Source organism: Hippoglossus stenolepis, chromosome 4 (genome assembly GCF_022539355.2).
Source record: "Hippoglossus stenolepis isolate QCI-W04-F060 chromosome 4, HSTE1.2, whole genome shotgun sequence".
Classification (NCBI taxonomy): Eukaryota; Metazoa; Chordata; class Actinopteri; order Pleuronectiformes; family Pleuronectidae; genus Hippoglossus; species Hippoglossus stenolepis.
In genome coordinates this window covers 9,903,807-9,923,049 of record NC_061486.1, presented here as the reverse complement: position 1 = coordinate 9,923,049, position 19,243 = coordinate 9,903,807, and the positions used below count along the sequence as shown (strand labels likewise).

The 19,243-nt window shown below is 41.4% G+C and overlaps 1 protein-coding gene across 1 annotated transcript; it reads right to left on the bottom strand.

Moving 5' to 3' along the window:
• Positions 1-2,992: 2,992 nt before the first annotated feature.
• On the bottom strand, positions 2,993-15,197 carry igsf10 (immunoglobulin superfamily, member 10). The gene is made up of 10 exons (XM_035155202.2): positions 15,081-15,197; positions 14,026-14,311; positions 12,884-13,013; positions 12,420-12,810; positions 11,107-11,874; positions 9,124-10,932; positions 7,610-8,983; positions 6,455-7,358; positions 5,249-5,615; positions 2,993-5,164 (listed from the first exon to the last, which is right to left on the bottom strand). Exons 2-10 carry the CDS (start codon positions 14,226-14,228, stop codon positions 3,614-3,616), a joined length of 7,497 nt encoding a protein of 2,498 aa, XP_035011093.2. The 5' UTR covers positions 14,229-14,311; positions 15,081-15,197; the 3' UTR covers positions 2,993-3,613.
• Between the last annotated feature and the right edge of the window lie 4,046 nt (positions 15,198-19,243).

Sequence of the window (19,243 nt, the reverse complement as noted above, 5' to 3'; positions counted from 1 at the left end):
GGGACTTAACTCGTTGCCCAGTTTGCAGCTTCAAAGAAATAAGACAGACTCTCTGAGCTAACAGAGGAGCACTGTCTGAGACTGCTGTTGGTCCGCTCCCAGCCGCCCTCTCCTGAGATCTCATCTCCTTTTCCATGTTCAGACTGCTAGCACTCTAGTTAAAGTATGGAATTCATACCACAGACCAGAAATATGTCTCACCGTTCCCTTGTTTCCACTCTAGACTTTATCCTTCGTTTTTCTCACCAAGCACTCAGTTTCCTTTTTTTTAAAAACCTTTTCTCTTTACTCACCCCAGGCATTGCCCACACACAGAACTATTCATCCACTTTCAAAAGTAGTAGTACGAATTCTTAAATGGTAGAAGACACATATTTAATGTGATGTGTGAGACATGTTTCAAGACACCAGGAGAATGTAAGTAAATTCCACTCTGCTTTGAGATTCTGTTCTTGGCCAGGCTGATATAACAGCTAATATTAGCCTGATAGGTAACAAGAATTTGCTTATTTATTGGTAATTTAGAGATTGTGTGTTAAGTTTTGAGAGCACTGACAAATTGATTGTCCAACTCAAAATCTGAAAAACAAATCTTTATGGGATTGCTATTAAGACTTTTTCTACATGTACAAGTTTATAAAATATATTATTATTTACTTATTTCCATAATATCACCATATATTATCAGATTTTTCAAACTCCATCATTATTGGCTTCAAACATCTGTCAGGATTTATTACACACTAACTTTATAAAGTATGTAGGATAAAAAACCCTGGGTCACTAAACACATTATGTCCTAGACAGAAATAATAAACTCCAGATAGTTGCATTGAGTGACTGAACAGGTCTGGAGAAGAGATCAACAGTCCCTCTGAAGGATGGAAACATATGAGAATACAAAGGAAGGGATTGCTGATGACTGAACAAAGCATCTATTGTTAAACATCCCCTGCAGTTTGGGCTGGGTTTGGAGACTTCTGCAGTGATGTAGTGATGTAATATCAAGTGTGAGCAAGCTGGCAGCTGAATCCAGTTAAAACTGAAGAGGCAAATAATTGGGAAAAATCAACAACACTTCTTCCAGGAAATATTACTGGTTTCTGCCCCGATTCTGTTGGAGGAGGTGGGTTTTGCTGTAACTTCGGGGCAATGGACAATATTCCCAGTAAGATGTCATTTGATTCTGTGCAGATTTGCTCTGTTTTTCCACAGTCTTCACGTTGGCCAAGGAGTGGCGAAATTTTACCCACCTCATGTAGTGTAAAAACAGGCTGTGTTTATTTTGTTCTCATGAAATGCTGGCGGCAGTGCTACTCTTCACGTTGGTAAGTCTCACCATTTGTTTTTTGACCAGAAACTGTGTTCAGAGCTAATGTAACATGGTAAAAGTGAAATTCAAACAGACACAGAAACACACACTGCTCCTTTCAGTAGCTTCTTATAAAACCATATTTCATACGTGCCGAACTTCAACCGTTTTCCTTTAAACACCCATGAGGAAAAGAGCAAATGGGAAAATCACATGTTTGAAATCCTCATAAATATCCAATTCAGTGGAAGGACTGAACAAATAAACTCTTCCCCATCCACAGAGGCCACATGAGGTGAATGATGAACTGTCTTTCACACTGAGGGGCCAGACTACTTCAGTTTGCATTTGATTGTCACCTGGTTCACATATGAAAGCACTTTTCCCTCAAATCATGGAGCCAGTTGCCCAAAGTTTATGGAAGACAATTGGATGCCTGGGTTTTATCATTCTGCTGTAGACTGGCTGTATGCTTGAAAAAAACACTGACCCCCTTTTTTTGGTCTCCATTAAAATGCAGTTGTAACGGAAGTCGCTTTAAATGTCCCTGTTTAACACTTCTGTCTTTCAAACGTCCACACCAGAAAGAGACTGAAGGGGAAAGTGATAACTCTTTATCAGAGATATTTTATGATGAGGACAAAACAAATACAACATTCATGTGAATTAAATATGACAATATATACACTGTATATTATTTCTGACATTGCCTATATTTCCAGCCCATGGGAATAAATTAGTTTATGCTCTGTCGTCTCGGTTAGTGTAGAAATCATACATCATCACATGCCACAGCATTGTAATGAGACTTTGCAAAAAATGCTCTTTTAAAAGTACTATTTTAAATGTGCATCATTATAGGCAATTTACAATTGGTGCAATTTACAGAGAAATTGTTTCCAGTTGTTGCCCTTAAGGACATGTAAATACCCCTAAAGAAGTGTGGTTAGAAATTAACATCACTACATAGTGAAAACATACCACTCCCACATCTCTCAATGACACTAATGGACTATTAGTAATAACACTGTAGCATGTTTAATCTTTTCTTAAAATACAACTAGAAATAAGAATATATTACATTGAATCAATTGCAAGTCAATTTGTATTTTAACAATGTATTTCTCTGTTTCTCTTTATCCTCCATTAACTCTCAGTTCAATTTGAGCCTAATCACAAGCAAAAATTCAAAGGCTCCCCTGTGGGTGTTGCACACTGAAGAGCTGGGTAAGGAACTATTTTCACAGCTGGAAAGTTAAAACTGCATGTGTCTGGAAGATTTCTCCTGCAGCCACAGGCACCTCCTGCTCTATCATGAAGTATAACTGAACATTTGTGGGGACCTGTTTTACAAAAGAGTTAGTTTTATAGTTTATAATATCACTGAGGAAAAATACATTGGTATGTCAAATAAAATCAGAACATGTAAAAGGCATGGATCATGTTTTTAATTTCATTATCATTCATTCGCCCACACTTTGATAAAGTAGATACTACAAATAGATGTATATACTGTATTATTACAGATTAGCATAATGTATAACATTATATAAATTATTGTGTACAACACAATAGACTGATGTGTGTTTTTGTATTGTTTGTGCTGTGAATAGAATAAAGGAAACTGCTTCAAACTCAAAATGTCATTCTGGTGGTATTATAATGCAGATATCTATCCAGTGTAAAACAAGCAACATACTGTATATATTTTTTGTAAAATAAAAAAGTGCCATCTTCTTCCACTGTAAAATTCAATTCATTACTATGTGTCTTTTGTCTTTTTATTTGTTGTAAAACATAAAGTAACATGTCATGACTGCAACAACGTGTGTCTGAAGGGTAGTACAAACATCTTGGGAGTGTTCTTTCTTTATTGCAATCTGCTACACAATTCATCCCCCTTGTATACGTTGTAATTGTATCCTCCTGTAAAGTAAAGAAATCATTTGACTCTATGCACTGACCCTTTTCCTCTCAAGAGAACCACTCCAATTGAGAACCACGTATACTTTTCCAGGCCCCCTTTTCCAAAGTTAAAATAACAACTTTCTCATCCCAGGCTGGGGGTTCCAGTTAAATGTCTTAAAACGTCTGCTTCCTTTCTCTCTTTGTTCTCTTTTTTATTATTTACTTTATTTTGTATCAATATCTATCTCATTTTTAAATAATATTCCACAAACTCTCATCCTCACAAATCCAGAAGTGAGAAAGCTTGTACTGTACATTGCCAACGCAAATTTATCTGTCTGTTATTATTTACACTCAGATATACCACTGTACTGTTCGTCTCAAATAGTTTTCTCACAAAACATGTACATAAGTGACCTTTGAGTCTGTGCCCAGGTGGTTCTTGGCCAGGCACTTGTATGTGCCCGAGTCTGAGACTGTGGGTCTCTGGATGATGAGTGTTCCCTGAGGATGGAGCAGCTCACTACCCAAAGGCCGACCCTGTTCTGCCGTAGACAGAACTGAATGATCGGGCAGCTCCCAGGTTATCTCTGGCTTGGGGATTCCGTTGGCAGCACAGTTGAGCTGGATAGGTGTCCCAGTTACTGCCCTTACATTTGGAGGAGGCCCTGCTGTGATCCGTGGTGGGTAAGCAATAATAACAACAGGTACAGTGAGCACAGCCTCCCCACCATCATTCCGAGCTCTGCAGATGTAGTTCCCTCGATCGCGGAGAGTAGTATCATACACAATTAAAGTACCATTCTCTAACAACTGGTAGCGCCCAAGGACTTGAGGCCGAGTAAGAGTGTGACCAGCAGGAATGGTCCAGTGGATCCTGGGACTTGGACTCCCATCAGATAGACAGTGAAGGAAGAGAGGTTCCCCAGACACACTGCGTATGATACCTCTAGGCCTGGTCAGGATGTAAGGCTTCTGGCCAACATCCAAAATTATAAGCTTCTCTATGTAGCCCATGAAATTCTTTGCCCCACAGCGGTACTTCCCAGCATCTTCTTTGCGTGTGTTGTTAATGATCAAGGTCCCATCGTTGCCTAGGTGGTGGCCAGACTCACCATCAGGTTCACCAGTGAATCGTGTTCCATTTGGCCAAGTCCAGATGATCTCTGGCACTGGGTGTCCATCAGCAGCGCAGTTCAGAACTGTGGTTTTCCCAATCCGAGACACAATACGTTCATTGTAGGGATTCCTAAAGATTGGCCTTCTGAACATTCTGGTCACCGCCAGCTGCACCACCATTACCGCCTCTCCTCCAGCATTCCTTGCCATGCATATGAACTCTGCTGTATCAGTTGGTCGCACGTTTCGAATCTCTAATGTCCCATTATAGTGGACATTAATCCTGCTGCCAAAGTATGGTGCTTTAAGAAAGATGTTATCAGGCATAATCCAAGTAATGGTAGGAGTGGGATTACCTTCAGCCTTACAGTCTATAAATTTCCTGGAGTATTTAGCAGCTACATCTTTGACCACAGTCCTGTTCTTTGGGAAGCCATTGATCACTGGTGGATTCCCATCTATATCAAGCTTATAGACTCTTCTATTGTCTCCAGCAGGGTTGCGAGCCATGCAAACATACTCCCCCGCATCGATAAGATTCACATCCCTGATATCCAGAGAACCATTGACATGCATTAGGTAGCGTTCATTTGATGCTGCAATTACATCATTGTTTGGCAGCATCCACAAAATCTTGGGTTTGGGTTCACCAAGTGCTTCGCAGTCAAAGCGGATGTTCCCTCCAGGCGTCACCCTGGCATAGGTCTGGCTGGCTGGTCGTATTCTGGGCGCAGCAGTTACCACAGTTATATGTACATGCATCTCATCCTTGCCCACTTGGTTCTGAGCAAAGCAGGTGTAGTCCCCTTCCTCTGACATACCAACCTGAAGAAACAAGACAGTGATGTAAATGTTTTTATTATGTTTTAATATCGTTTGTGGGTGTTTATGGTAAATGCATTAGCATACCTGGTTTAGGAAAAGAGTTCCATTGTCAAACAGAGTGTAGCGCCGTGCTCGTCCCCCGCCACTGCTTGCGTCAGACTGCAGAGCGCTGTTGACCACTGTACCATCTGGTAGACCCCAGGAGATCTCGGGCTTTGGTGCTCCTGAGGCTTTACAGTCAACCTTCAAATCATTACCATAGGGTACCTGTTTCTTGCCATAGGGATTAGGCTCGATCTTGGCTGGCTTCATTGACACACTGACCCTCATGATTTGGAGATCATCACCAATCTTGCTTCGGGCCACACAGATATAGTCTCCAGCATCTTTATCACTCACAATGTTAATAATAAGAGTACCATTATCCAGGACCCGGATTCTGCTGCCCATCCTGTAGAAACATGTGAGAGAAAATTAGAGTGACTTAGCAAGAGTGGCACACTGAATAAAGCCTGATGAAATTCAGGCTCTATATAAGCACAGGACAAATGGCACATATAATGCTGTCATTACACAACTTACTGTAGTGTGTGAGTTGTCACTGTTGATATCTGAGACAAATTGTTTTGGTAAGTTCTTAAAAAACTAAATTCAGTGCATTAATATTTAGGGTTGTAAAAAGACATGAAAGAAAGAAACCGATGTTGTTGCACAAGTACATTTTTTAGTATTTGAAAATAAACAGTTTTAGCAGGAATGAATTACTTAGAACAAATTTATATACATTTTTTCTTTTTTAGGAAAGTCTTTATATTTTACGATCTTTGGAGAAGAGGGACCCTCTGCCTTGGCATGTGTTTATGAAATAGTTTTTCATTTCTTTCATTTTCATTTTCTCAAAGGGTAAATACAGATTTTCTGATATCATATCATAAGTGGTTCAATCTGTAAGCTAATATTCTTATGATGCTCTCGTGTTTCTTAAGGGGTGTTTAGACTAAAACATACATAGCGTGTTATTTATATGCTTTTTGGAAAATGTTTTTTCTCTACACAATAGAAAGCAATGGGGAAAATAAAGAGCTGATTATTTTTCCCCTAAGGTGTCATATCTCAATAAAAGAATGATAATCAGATATAATTGCCTTCGTTGTTTTAATATACATCATGCTTTTACGCTATCACACTGCATTTTATAATTATCGCTTCATCGTGTTCTATTTTGACCAAAATTTTATTTAAACTATTTATCATTGACTTCTAATGTTTTCCTTGGCAAAGCATGTTTACCTGTGCCACTGGTCCACCACAGCTTTAGAGGGTAACCTCCACATGATCCTAGGTTTGGGGTCTCCTGTTGCTGAACAGTTCAGTCTTAACTGATCCCCAAAGAACAACTCTGTCATGCGTTGGGATGTGTCCACTATTTTAGGGGCAGACTCTTGCTTCTCGACTGCCAGAGTCACCACCCGTCGCTCTGAGCCAGTAGAGCTGGTAGCAATGCATTCATATTTCCCACTGTCTGCTGAGATCACATCCTTAATGTGGAGCGTTCCATTCTCATACACTGATATCCTTTTGTCTCTGGCAGGTCTGTTCGATTGTACCATTGCCCCATCATGAAGGACCCAGTGAATAGCAGGTTTGGGACTGCCTTTACCAGTGCAGGGTAGCCACAAGTTCTGGCTTACACTAGCTTTGAGCTGCTGTCGTTTCTCCTCCGTGATGCCTGGTGGAGCTGCCACAACCTGCAGGCGGACGGTAGCTGTATCAGCTCCAGCTGGATTACTCGCAATGCACTTGTAAAGACCTCTGTCATAAACAGACACATGCTCAATGACCAGGGTCCCCTCAGAAGATACTGATACCCTTTCCCTCTTTGTGTTTTGACCTCTGACTTGGGTCCGGTTGGCCAGGATCCAGGATATCATGGGAGAGGGTCGACCCTCTGCTTTACATTTCATCTCTACAGTGTTTCCTGCATGAGATTTAATCTCACGCATTTTTGGCTCCAGAATGCGTGATGGGTAGGCCACCACAGAGAGAGTGACAAGAAGTTTATCTGATCCATGATCATTCTCAGCTAGACAGAGGTATTGGCCACGATCCTTAATGCTGGCGTTTTGGATTAACAGTGTCCCATTACTCATAACTTCAAAGTTGTCCATTATCCCCTTAATGGTAAAACTGTTTCCTGAAAGACACAGAAAGACAATTTCTTCAAAAAACAATAATCTAAAACACTCAATATTTTAGTCACACAAATTTTGTTGTTACTATATTCATAAAATACCATATAAACAAAACAATAAGCTCCTCACAATCAAAAACATTATTTAGGAACCCCTTTCCAGTTATAGTTGCCCCATTGAGTCTCATTTACTTAGCTAGAATTACCTTGATATCCTACATAGATATACATATAAACAGTTTTTAGTTTTGTACCTGTGGTTGAGGAAAAGCGTTTCCAGGTTATATCTGGCTGGGGGTCTCCAACAGCCTCACACGGCAGGAAAGCATCTGAGTTGGACAAAATGGTAAAACTGGCTGCATTTCCACCAACTATCTTCGGCTTGCTTGCCATGACCTTTGTAGTGGGTTCAAAACCAGCAATATAGGTACTTGTAGCTTCATTGCCAGTGTCATGATTGTAAACACTAGAAATGGCATTGTGTGTGTCTAGGTTGTTGTATGGTGCAGGGGTGTTGATATAACCTTGCTCGGCTGTAAGGATGGTCACTGTGTCAAAGGTAAGTTCCTTATCTGCACTGCCTCTGGTAGCACTGCTTTGCACAGTAGGTTTGATTCTGCTCATTGGTGGCCTGTGAGTGTTTCTACCATTGTTCCACTGTGTTGATGGTCTGATGTTGCTGTGGACTCTAGCCTGAACTGTTGTGTAATAAGCTTTTGTGGTAGCTGGTATCGATGTGGTGGTAGGGTTATTTGTTGAAGTCCTGAAAGGTGTCTCAAATTCCTCAAACAAGTCAGTCTCCTTTGACATTTGTTCAGCAGAAACAGCTACTGTGGTTCTGTCCTCTTTCTGCGATGGTGTGTACAGGGGCTTAAAGAGTGAAACAGTTTGTTGAGGAGGTGGGGTTGTCTCTATTGTAGTTCCCAAAGATGTTGTTTCTGTAGTTGGACCTTTAGTTGTTGTAGAATGTACTTTATTTACTCCAGGTTTCTTGAAGGGTCTCCTGCCCCCAAATGGCCTCCTTCTCTGCCCCTGCCGTCCTCTCGTCCCACCAGGCCTCTGTCTAATCACAACCCATTTATTAGGGACTCCACCAGACCCAGATGATAAGGATTCATCAGGATTTTTATTTGAAACTGGCTTGACAGTAGGTGGGGGAGGTAGAGTCTGTGATTCTGGTGGTGTTTCCGCAGTAGTGGAAGACCTGGAGTAATAAGAAGAAGTGGTCGTTGTTATATGTTGAAAGCTGGGTCTTAGTGTTGTGAACTCAAAATCTGCAGAGGATAAATCTCCATAGTCATCATCTAATGAGCTCTCTCTGCTCTCTTTGCTTTTCGATGGGGATAGAGTCTCAGGTTCAGCCAGTGAGTTTGCAGTGGTGGTGGGAATAGCAGCAGGGGTTGTTGTTAAGGTCACTGTTGTAGTTTGTGCTGTAGTTGAGGGCTTTTGGGTGATTAATGGCCTCTTCGGTGCAGATGTGTAACCACTCCCAACATAATCCTCTGCCGTAAACTGCGTAGTGGTAGTTCTTTCTGTGCTGCGTAAAGATGAACTTGAGGAAGCTGTTGGTGTGACCATGTGCACATCAGTGGCTACTGTCCTCTTTTTGTCTTCATCACTGTTACGGGCTGGGGAAAGAAATAAAGAAAAAAAAAGAAATGGGAACAGTTACATAAAATAGGAGCTAAAGAGTCCTACTGTATATTCAGCAATTCTGCAAAAAAATTCAAGAATCTGTTACAAAATAATACCAAACAATGTTGCTTACCTGTAGTTAGTTCAATTCGATATGGCACCGAAGCGTTCCCTTCATTCTTCACTGAAGACTGTTTAAGTTTACTTATGAAGGACTGTATGTCAGTGATCTTGTTAGGTTTTATAATCCTCCTGCGGCCTTGGAAAGTCCTCCTGCGGCCCCCGCCTCTGCTGTTCTTGTTTGGGATGATATGGATCTGCTGCCGGGAGATGATGGTGGATCCTGCTGGCAGGTTTGGGGATTTGATTGTTTGTGTGGTGTGGAAGGTGATCTCATCTTTCTGTCTCTCCGTGGTGGTAACAGCTGTGAATGTGGTCTGGCTTTCTGGGTCTGTGTGGATGACTAACCCCACTGTTCCTGGGCCATCCTGCATTAGAGTTATGTTAGGGTCAGTGGTAATTGGAAGTGCTACTTCTGTTGATGTCTCTGGCTCTGTGTATTGTTCTCCTGAGAACTGGAGCTGAGTTTCTTGTGAGGTGTCGGTCACAGTTAGTTGGATAGTGACTGGGTGCATGTTTGAGGGCGGCTTGCTGGTTCTTTCCAGGGTATAAAACTCGGTCTTGTCAACAAAACTTGGATAATCAGTGAATGTGGACTTGATCAGTGTAGAGTCTGACTGCATATACGACTGTGTGTTTGTATTTTCTGTTATTGTACTTCTATCAAGGCGATCCCTCACTGTGGTTTCCATAACAACAGTTTGATGAGCCCCTGTTGTGGCTGAAATATGATCCTGACCTACCTGTGTTACTTTTGTTGCCTCTGTCTGACTATCTTGCCCGAATATTCGAAAGTCTTGTGGATTATCTATCATAGGTTTAATTGTCCATGGTACAACAATAAGATCGTCTTCGTTTTGACCCACACCAGAGCCAAGTTCACCATCACCGGAATAACCAGGTTGTGGGTCTTCATATTTCAACCTCTCTTTTTCTGTGCCACTCCTTTTTCTTGATCCATCTTGAGCCTTCTTCATTAATTCAGCAAATTTCTCTGGGTTTACTATCCTGGAAGCTTTATCAAAGACCTTTCTACTCCAGGTGCGTCTGGTGCTGACTGGCCTCCTCCTTCTCTGTCCCAGTCTACCCCCACCGCCTCCTCTACCCTGTGACCCTTGTCTTGGGTAAGGTCGATCTGAGGTGATGGTCTTGGATTCCTGACTATTTCTGTCTGTGGGACTGGTAGAAGGGATCTCGTTGAGGCTGACTGTCTTTTCTGTAAAGTTAGGATCCACCTTGAAGTACAGTTCTATCCCTGATCCCTCTCTATCTAAAACTGTCACCTTTTCAGATGTTTGCTCAGTCACTGTCACCTGAGACACTAGCAGGTCCACTCCCAGGTTATTGGCAACCAAACATCTATAAAACCCTCTGTCCCTCACTGTGAGACCCTGAATCAGCAGTGTCCCATTCTTATACACCTTTCTAGTCCCTTGAGACTTGTCCAGCACTGAGTGATCAGGGAGGATCCACTGTACCGAGGCCTCAGGGCTCCCAGAGGAGCTACAATCAAATTCCAGATTTTCACCCAGTGGCCTTGAGAGTTGGACACCGTTGACCTCAGTTTCTTCCACATCAGCTGACAGAACTGTCACCCGAAACACGAGGATATCCGCATCCAGGTAATTTGTGGCAATGCATTGGTAGAGGCCTGTATCTGAGGCATCTGCACTCTGTAGAGTGAGCTTCCCTTCAGCAGTGATTACGATCCTCATGTCCTCACTGGAGTAAGGGGCTCTGACTTTACTTCCATCGGGTAATATCCACTCCAACAGAGGCTTTGGCTCACCTTGGATTTGACAGCTCAATTGTGCCATACCACCTATGTTACAAAATAAAATAAATATTTGATTACATTAATTATTGCTTTCATATTCAAAAACATATTTGTCTTTAGAGTTTTGAAAATTATACAATGCTTCCTGTCTTTACTTGATGAAATGTTTAGTCATACAGCTATCAGGTTAGTTACTAACAATTCATCTTTAACTCCCACCTGCAAGTACAGTGTGCTCAGTCTTGGTTTGATTATCTCTCTTGATCATGGCCCAGGAATAGTGGTCCTTCTTAGGTGATGTGTTTTCCACTCGTAGGTTGACCACAGACTGGTACTTAATGTGCAGTGTGGAGAAAGTGGTAGTAGTGCGGTCAAGCTGGAAGCTCACCTCTCCCTGCATGAGCCATGCAGGGGAGGCTTTAATGACAGCCTCAATGTTCGTGTGAATTCTTTCCTCTTCCTCTTTTGGTTGTAACTGACTGTATCTGTACACCATTTCTGGGCTTCTGGCCAGCATTAAACCTCTCTCTAACCTCATGGGAGAGTCACTGTAGGAGGCCAGGATCTGCCACAGCTGCTGGATGTGTTCGTAGTCAATGTTACACACCAAATAGGCAGTTATGACAGTGGTAAGCACAGTGACATTATTTCCCTCCTCTTCCTCCAAGGTTTGTGTTAAATTCTCAAAAGCAGACGGCCTCTGGACAGTGCAGGATAAACTGGCATCGCTGTGAAACTGGTCAGTCAGGTTCATTTGTATGGAGCCTAATGGGGCAACGAAATCCTTGGAGGAAACTGGAGTAAAGTCCCCCTCATCCACGCTGATGTTTTTCTGCTTTAGCTGAGGTTGGATCCAAGGTTTTGTACAAGTGAAAGCATCATCGGGGAGAAGGGATAGAGGTCTGTTGTGGTAAGTGGAAGGATTTTCACAAGCAGGACATGGCTGTCCTCTTGGATATCTCCGGTCCCGCTTGCATTTCAGCACACCTGGAAACATTTAGAACAAGTGGTGTAGCATTTAGTTGGTTGCATGTAAGACAAGAACACTTTTCAACATTAGGCAGAGAAAACCGATCAGTTAAACTTGAATCACCATCATCATACAATATTGAATATTTATGAATTGACTTTAGTATTAGCCAAGTCATGACTAAAATGAATAACTCTTGTTCCTCTGTGACTTTAGTGTTTTCTGTAGCCCTGTAAAATATATGGTCTGTGACTCTACTAATGTTTCTGCAATAATTTATTTTTCCTTTGGAAACGTCCTGTAAGAGAAAACATCACTTAAAAAGTCTGAGTAGAATAATCCTTTGAAGGACTTAGGCTACTTGGCAACTTTACCAGATGTGTCTTATTAACGTGTCTTGTTAAAGCTACTAGTAAATGTGGGTTCACACAGTTTTAAGAGTGTTAATTTAGGACAGAGTCCCTTTTAAGAAAGGAGAGGTCCTCTTCCCTTGTAAGCACTACAACCTTACACCTCTATAAATGCTTTCAGACTGTTCCAAAGCCAAACTCAAACTGCTTACCTGTGTTCCTCTGTGTCCACACTGGGAACCACTTCATACGGCAGTCACATGTCCAGGGGTTACCATGGAGGAAAACGTTCTCTAGCTGGCTGCATCCTGCAAAAATATCTGCAGGCAGCGTGGTGAGGAGGTTGTCAGACAGGTGGATGTTTTTCACTGAGGACACCTTGAAGACTTGGCTGTGTCTCAGTGTGATGAATGTGTCTGGGTGGAGCTGCTGGAGGTGGTTACTCTCCAGATGGACCAACTGCAGGTTGGTTAGGCCATAGAAAGCCTCTGGGTGGATGAACTCAATGTGATTGTGGTCCATGTGGACTCTCTGCAGACTTTCCACGCCTTTAAATGTCTCTTTGTTGAGTCTTTTTACTTTATTGTAGGACATCTTGAGGACCTGTGAAAAGGATTGAGAAGTTGGAGAGGTTTTTCAAAACAATGTTGACGTCTGCAATCAGTTCAGGACTTACCTGTAATGACTTGAGGTCTTGGAAGGCTCTGTCTTCAATACTCTCAATCGTGTTGCTATGCAGCATCAACAGCTCTAAATTCTCAAGTCCCAAAAGCTCGTGTTCTCTTAAGACAGTGAGACTGTTGTACCTGAAGGCAGGGAGAAGAAAAAGAGTCTTCAGCATTTGAAATGTACCACATGTTATTTGTGAAAGTCAAAAAGAAGGACAATAGTCTAATTTAAAATCCTGCACAACCACACAGGTGTCTTCAAATTCTAGGATTACTACAATCCATCTCGAATATATAAAGTTGTACCAACCAAAATTCTTCAGTTTGTAACACACAATAAATTAAGTTTTCCGGTGTAACAATGTGGGAAAGAAAAAGGCGTAATAGATTTGTTATTTGTCACAGTCAATAATCTCATATTTACTTCATCATGCACTTGAGAGATTGACACAACATGTGGTGGAAAGTAGTAAAAACTATTCGCTCACAGGAAGTAACAGAAAGCACAACTGATTTTTACCAACAGCCAACATAGGCCCTGCAACCATTCAGATGTTTTTGGTTCCTGTGGCTGATTAGACTTCTCACTGGGTTTAATCTGATTTAAACTACATTTAAACTGGTACTACTTGACTGACGATGGAAGGGAATCAGACACAGACTGTATTTGCACACACAAAGTCCCGAAGGTGGGATCTCACCAACATTTGTTTCCACCTCCTGTGCTGAATTTCATAGCAGCCATGTTGAATGATAACATCGTGAAAAACACAGGTGTTACCAATAACATGGTTCAGTTCGAGTAAATGTAAAAGTAAACCATGCCAGTAAGACATTATACACAAAACCACAACCTTGGACTCTAGGTTAATCTCCTTCTCACCTGTAGCTTCTTAACTTCCCACAGTTTAAGGTATAAAGTTACACTACCAGTGTAAATGTTCAATGGACAACAATCGCTTCCAATGTGTTTTTTATTTCAGTGTTGTCATGGCGCAGTGTAAACTCTGCAAAGGTGGACGCCAACATGTGTTTCTCTCTTAAAATGTTAGTTCTGCTTATTCAGTCTGTGGTTTCAATCAATCAATAACATTATTCCCCCTCCACGTCTCTGAGAAAAGAAAAACCTGGATGGAAAGTGAGGGCTCACCCGAGGTTAATTCTTTCCACAGCTGGCTGGATGTGGTCAGGTACTGCGGTCAGGTATCTGAAGGTGCAGTGCACCTCTGTCGGGACGTGACAGGCGCATGATTTGGGGCAGTCACCGCTCGTCGGCAGCACAGCAGCCAAGAACAACAGAGCCGTCAGCAGCCACCTCGGCACGTATGATGCGCCGCAGGCACACGCGCCCATTGTGCACGGAGATGAGGCTTCAGCTGCTCGTGCAAAAGAAGGAGGGGGACTAAACTTTATCCTGAACCATTAATGAAACCCACCTGGAGAGAGAGGAAGAGCATGTTGACATTACAAGGAATAGATAGATAGATAGATAGATAGATAGATAGATAGATAGATAGATAGATAGAAAGAAAGAAAGAAAGAAAGAAGGATAGATAGAGAGAGAGAGAGAGAGAGAGAGAGAGAGAGAGAGAGAGAGAGAGAGAGTGAGAGAGAAAGATAGATAGATAGATAGATAGATAGATAGATAGATAGAAAGATAGAAAGATAGATAGATAGATAGATAGATGAGAGAAAGAAAGAAAGAAGGATGGATAGATAGACAGATAGATAGAAAGATAGAAAGATAGAGAGATAGAGAGAGAGAGAGAAAGATAGATAGATAGAGAAAGATAGATAGATAGATAGATAGATAGATAGATAGATAGATAGATAGATAGATAGAGAGAGAAAGATAGATACATAGATACATAGAGAGAAAGATAGATAGATGAAATGAATGAAAAATGATGAACATAAAACAGGATACAAGTAATGTTAGTTAAACATTTCTGTATACCCCAACATAAAAATCATCACTATAAAACAGTTTTTCCTTTACAAGTGTATTTTTCTCTATTTATACGTTTATTATTCATTATTTATAAAGGAGAAAAAACAGTCATGCAATTATTAGGACATGTAAAAATAGAACATATTACATGCAACCTTAAACATAGATGATAAATAAAGACCTTTATAAAACTGTAATAAGTTGCACAAAACTGCAATTTAAGATTGTGCATTAAATAATAAGTGTTCCCTCACCGCACAGCTGTAGAAAACTGAACCGTTGCAGGAATGTAACAATCCAGATGAAAGAGTAAAAGGTTCAGTGTGATTCCTCAGATGAGTCCACTGTGTCCGAGGCGCAGAGGGACTGGAGTCATGTCTGTGTGAGCGCCTGCAGCCTAGCGCACACGTTGGTCTCCTCGGCCCCCCCCTCCACTGTAATCTGCTGAAATGTAATCCTGGAGCAACGGCAACTGTGAAAAACTCATGAAAGAGGACTGCTGAAAATACCCAGATTCTGATCGACTGTTTAATGCCAACAAACACAAAAAAAACTTCCTCAACTTGGATTACTGGGGGCTAAAGTGGAATTCTCAATCTGCCAAGACAATAATATGTTGATTTGCTGGGTCACAAATTGTTTTGTGCAGATGTGAATGCGAGTGTTTAGATACGGCTTCCAAATAACTTTATGATTTTCGCTTGATCTTGGCTGTTTTTTTTTCATAGTTGTAAATAGTACGTGATAAAATTTTGGCATCGTATCACAACTGCCCCAAGATACAAACTTTTTATGAAACTCTTTGTGTCACATCGAAGCAGCGTTCAGTCACGGCGACTGAGGACAAATGTGTTACAGATGAGCATTTGACTTTCTCTGCCATCTGAATGCATTGTTTTTATTCGTGTGTTTTGCCTGTGATGAAAGCTACAAACCAACCATCATACCACACATTTGGGGGCAATTTCTTTTTCTTTTTCTTGTGTTTTTCCAAAGTAAAATTCTTTTGTCAGATTGCTGAATTCCTGGAGTCCCTGTGTGCCCAGGAATCTGCATATTTATAGGCACAGTCAGCACCGATCACATTCTGCCGAAAGTGACCGAATCAGTTACAGTTACGTGTCTTCCCGTTTGTGTAAGTTATAATGTTTGAGAAATGGCAATAACTTTTTTTTAATGTTGATGAATAACTTAGACAATATTTGATTTTGAAACTGAGCATAGTTCAGAGTCTGACTTGGGGTAAATATCATAGATTGAGTGTAAAAAAACGATGGCGGTGGCCAAAATGCCAAACTCTATTATCAAGAATTGGCATTTTGTAAATTTTTCCATCTGGTGACAGGAGATGAACGATACTAACTCTATTATCTAGAATAGCATCTTCCAGCTCCTGTCACCAGATGGAAAAATGGACAGATTTCCAGCTTTAAGTTAGCGTGTCTTGTTTTGATGGGTGAGTCATTGTGACGGTCACCGTCAGAAGTTCCCCGTCGTCCACTTGTGAACAGTGTTAAAGAAAAGTATACATCAAACCACTGCAGCTCTTTAAATAGTTCCATATGTGCTCCAGCCTCCCAAATACTACCGGTGTGCTTCCTGTCCCAGAGCTGCAGTTCACCACATCCTCCATCCACAGGGAACACACAAAACCCCTGACACACAAACATGCGCACACAGTAGTCACATTTGCGGAGGGGACTGTTTTATATAATGTCCCCTGCCTTTAGTAACACAAGTCATGACGAGGTATATAGCTTTCATGCCATAACAAGGTATACCATCATTACAAGTGTGTTATAGGACAAATTGTTTGTATGGAATGAATGTTTGTCGGAGTCGCTTTGATCACACACTTCAGGTCATAGGGGAGGTTGGCATGTTCCACTGCATGTGTCATCAGTGTTGTTTACTGCACATCTGGACAACACACCAACATGTGTGGAGAGCAACACCTCTCTCTTCTCTTGTCTTCTCTGTCAATATGTCATGTTCCTTTAATTGCCCTGCAAATAAAGGGCAACAGTCACTGTGTGGTTGCATGTGTCCATGTGCAGCACTGAGGAAGGACTAGTAATCCTCCTGTACATGTTCAGAGGCGCCTCCCAGGCCTGTTGAAAGCCACATACGTGATTTACTTACCAACGTCCGTGACCTGCGGTGTTAGGGAGGCTCTGCTCTCACCTCTCACAAAGTAATCTTGATACAAACAAGACTTAATTCAATTATGCAGGATCTCACGCCCATTTCTAAACCCCCAATCAAAGTGGATTTAATCTGGCAACAGCGCAGAATTTTTCTTCTGGGAAGACACATAGTGGAGGTAATTACGTCTTGATCCAAATCATCATTGCGACTGAAGAATTAAGCCTCATGCCTTGGAGATGGTAAATTGCATTGATAAGAGGCTTAGAGCGGTGAGAAGAGGGGGTGATGGGAAGAGCAAAGCTTGCAGCAGGTTGTGTGCGTGTGTGTATGTGTGTGTGTGTGTGCGTGTGTGTTTTCATTTGTATGTGACCAATACAATAATATTTGTTTGTTTGTGATTCCATTGATCACAAAGTTGAGTCCGGTCCATCCTTTTTCTGGCCTCGGAAACTGTTCCCCTTTAGCTGTGATTCACTCCAGATGATGGAGTACTACAAAGGCAGCTGTATTATGGGCTTTTCTGGAGGATTTTTAACAACTTTGATTCTCGACTCGGGGAAATCCTGTTGTGTTTGCATGTACAAGTTCATACCCTCACTGATAGCGGGAAATGCTAAACTAATATTTCTCTCATCTTCACTGTACACTGAGGGTTCAAAAAGCAGCACGGAGGGACGGCCGGGCTGTTAAAAGTCACAGCTAGCTGGGAGGCTCTGAGGAATTTGTAGACACATACAGCATTGGCCTCGGCTCCTCACACTCACTGCTCCATTATGAGTGGGGGCCCACCTCTGTGGGAGGTGAATGACGGGAATAGTGCGTATTGGAAAATGTATCGCCTTACATGAAACGCTCCTTCAACATCCTCGACATGTTTTTTTCCTCACGTGTGGAGGAAATTCAACACATTTTAATACAAGACTTTTTTCAGTTTTAGTTTAGACACATGAATTCCTGTGCATGTCCGCGAGCTGCGGTCGAACAGTCTAAACTGCGTTGTCATTGAAGCTCCCGCGTCTGAACATCTGTTTGCAGGTACAGTGACTCCAGCCGTGCAGAGCAGTAAACAAACAGACAGTATCTCTAACAGTTTGGACGGCGCAGAATAAGCATGAAAGTGACTTATTTTACACAGATACACAGTCCATGAAGGGAGACAGAGAGGATTTATTGTTGTGTAAGCCAACATTTGGTTGGTGTGAGAAAGCCAAGACATATTTTTTTCTTTACTTTGAAGGTCGATGCAACTGTTCAGACATTCATTCCAGACGTGCATCGGCTTTGGGTCTGTTCATGCAATACATTGTCCAGATTTTGCTTTGCATTTTTCTGTCCAAACTGCAGCGTCAGTTTACAAGAAAAAACTGTTTCGAGTCCTTTGAGCAAATTTTGGTTTGAATGATTCAAGAGTTTTGTTATTCATTGAATTGTTCAGTATATCCTCTACTCTCACTAAGACTAAAGAGAAATCTGAGTATGTTATCCGTGGCATGTGTTGTTTTTTCACTTATCTGTTTTCAGGTTTAACTTATTTTTTATTGTCTTTCCAACTCCCCTCACAAACTTTTCAAAGTAACCTGAGCTTTATGGACTTTATGGACCAGTTTCATGGTTGTAGCAAATGTGTCATGAATCAGCAACGTAGATGCAGATCTTAATGTGAGGTAATGTCTCTTGATTCATTTACAGGACCCTACTGTAAGTGTTTATGTTTGTAAGTAAATAGTTGTGTGCCTGAGTTTACGTGTGGTGTGTTTTAGAGTATTTCTTATTCCTAGAATTCACCTCTGTGACTTCACTCCTGACTCAGGTTTCGTAGACTCTCTGCTGATGAAAAGGAGCCCAGGTCTCTCAACACGTCTGAACCATTTGACGTCAGTCACACATGTCAACAGCTGTCTGTCAAGAGCCTGATGACCTTTGACCCTTAGGGGTCAGGATGTGGCAGTTCAGAGTATATCTGGCTCAGTCAAAGACACAGTGGGTACTTGTTTTTTTCATTTTGCCCTATTTGCAAGGTTTTGTGAAACTTCTCACACAACATTGTTAATGCACTTTTTGCTGATATACCAGGCATGATGAGCGCTTTCTCAACAGCAGTTTAATGCAAAGAAAATAAATAACGAGTCATTCTTTAATGAGGAACAATTTGAAAAACATATGTGACAAATAACTTCTTGACAACAAAATTCATTGTATTACCCTTTACTTTTGAGATATCTCATTTGTCATTCCGTTCATAGATCAAATAACAAATAACAGATTTTAC

Excerpts from the sequence above, each read along its gene's own strand:
- igsf10 (XM_035155202.2), bottom strand. The coding sequence starts at position 14,228 with ATGGGCGCGTGTGCCTGCGGCGCATCATACGTGCCGAGGTGGCTGCTG. Across the intron at positions 12,811-12,883 it reads AAGACCTCAAGTCATTACAG|GTCCTCAAGATGTCCTACAA; the intron begins GTAAGTCCTGAA and ends TCCTTTTCACAG. Across the intron at positions 8,984-9,123 it reads TCGAATTGAACTAACTACAG|CCCGTAACAGTGATGAAGAC; the intron begins GTAAGCAACATT and ends TTCTTTCCCCAG.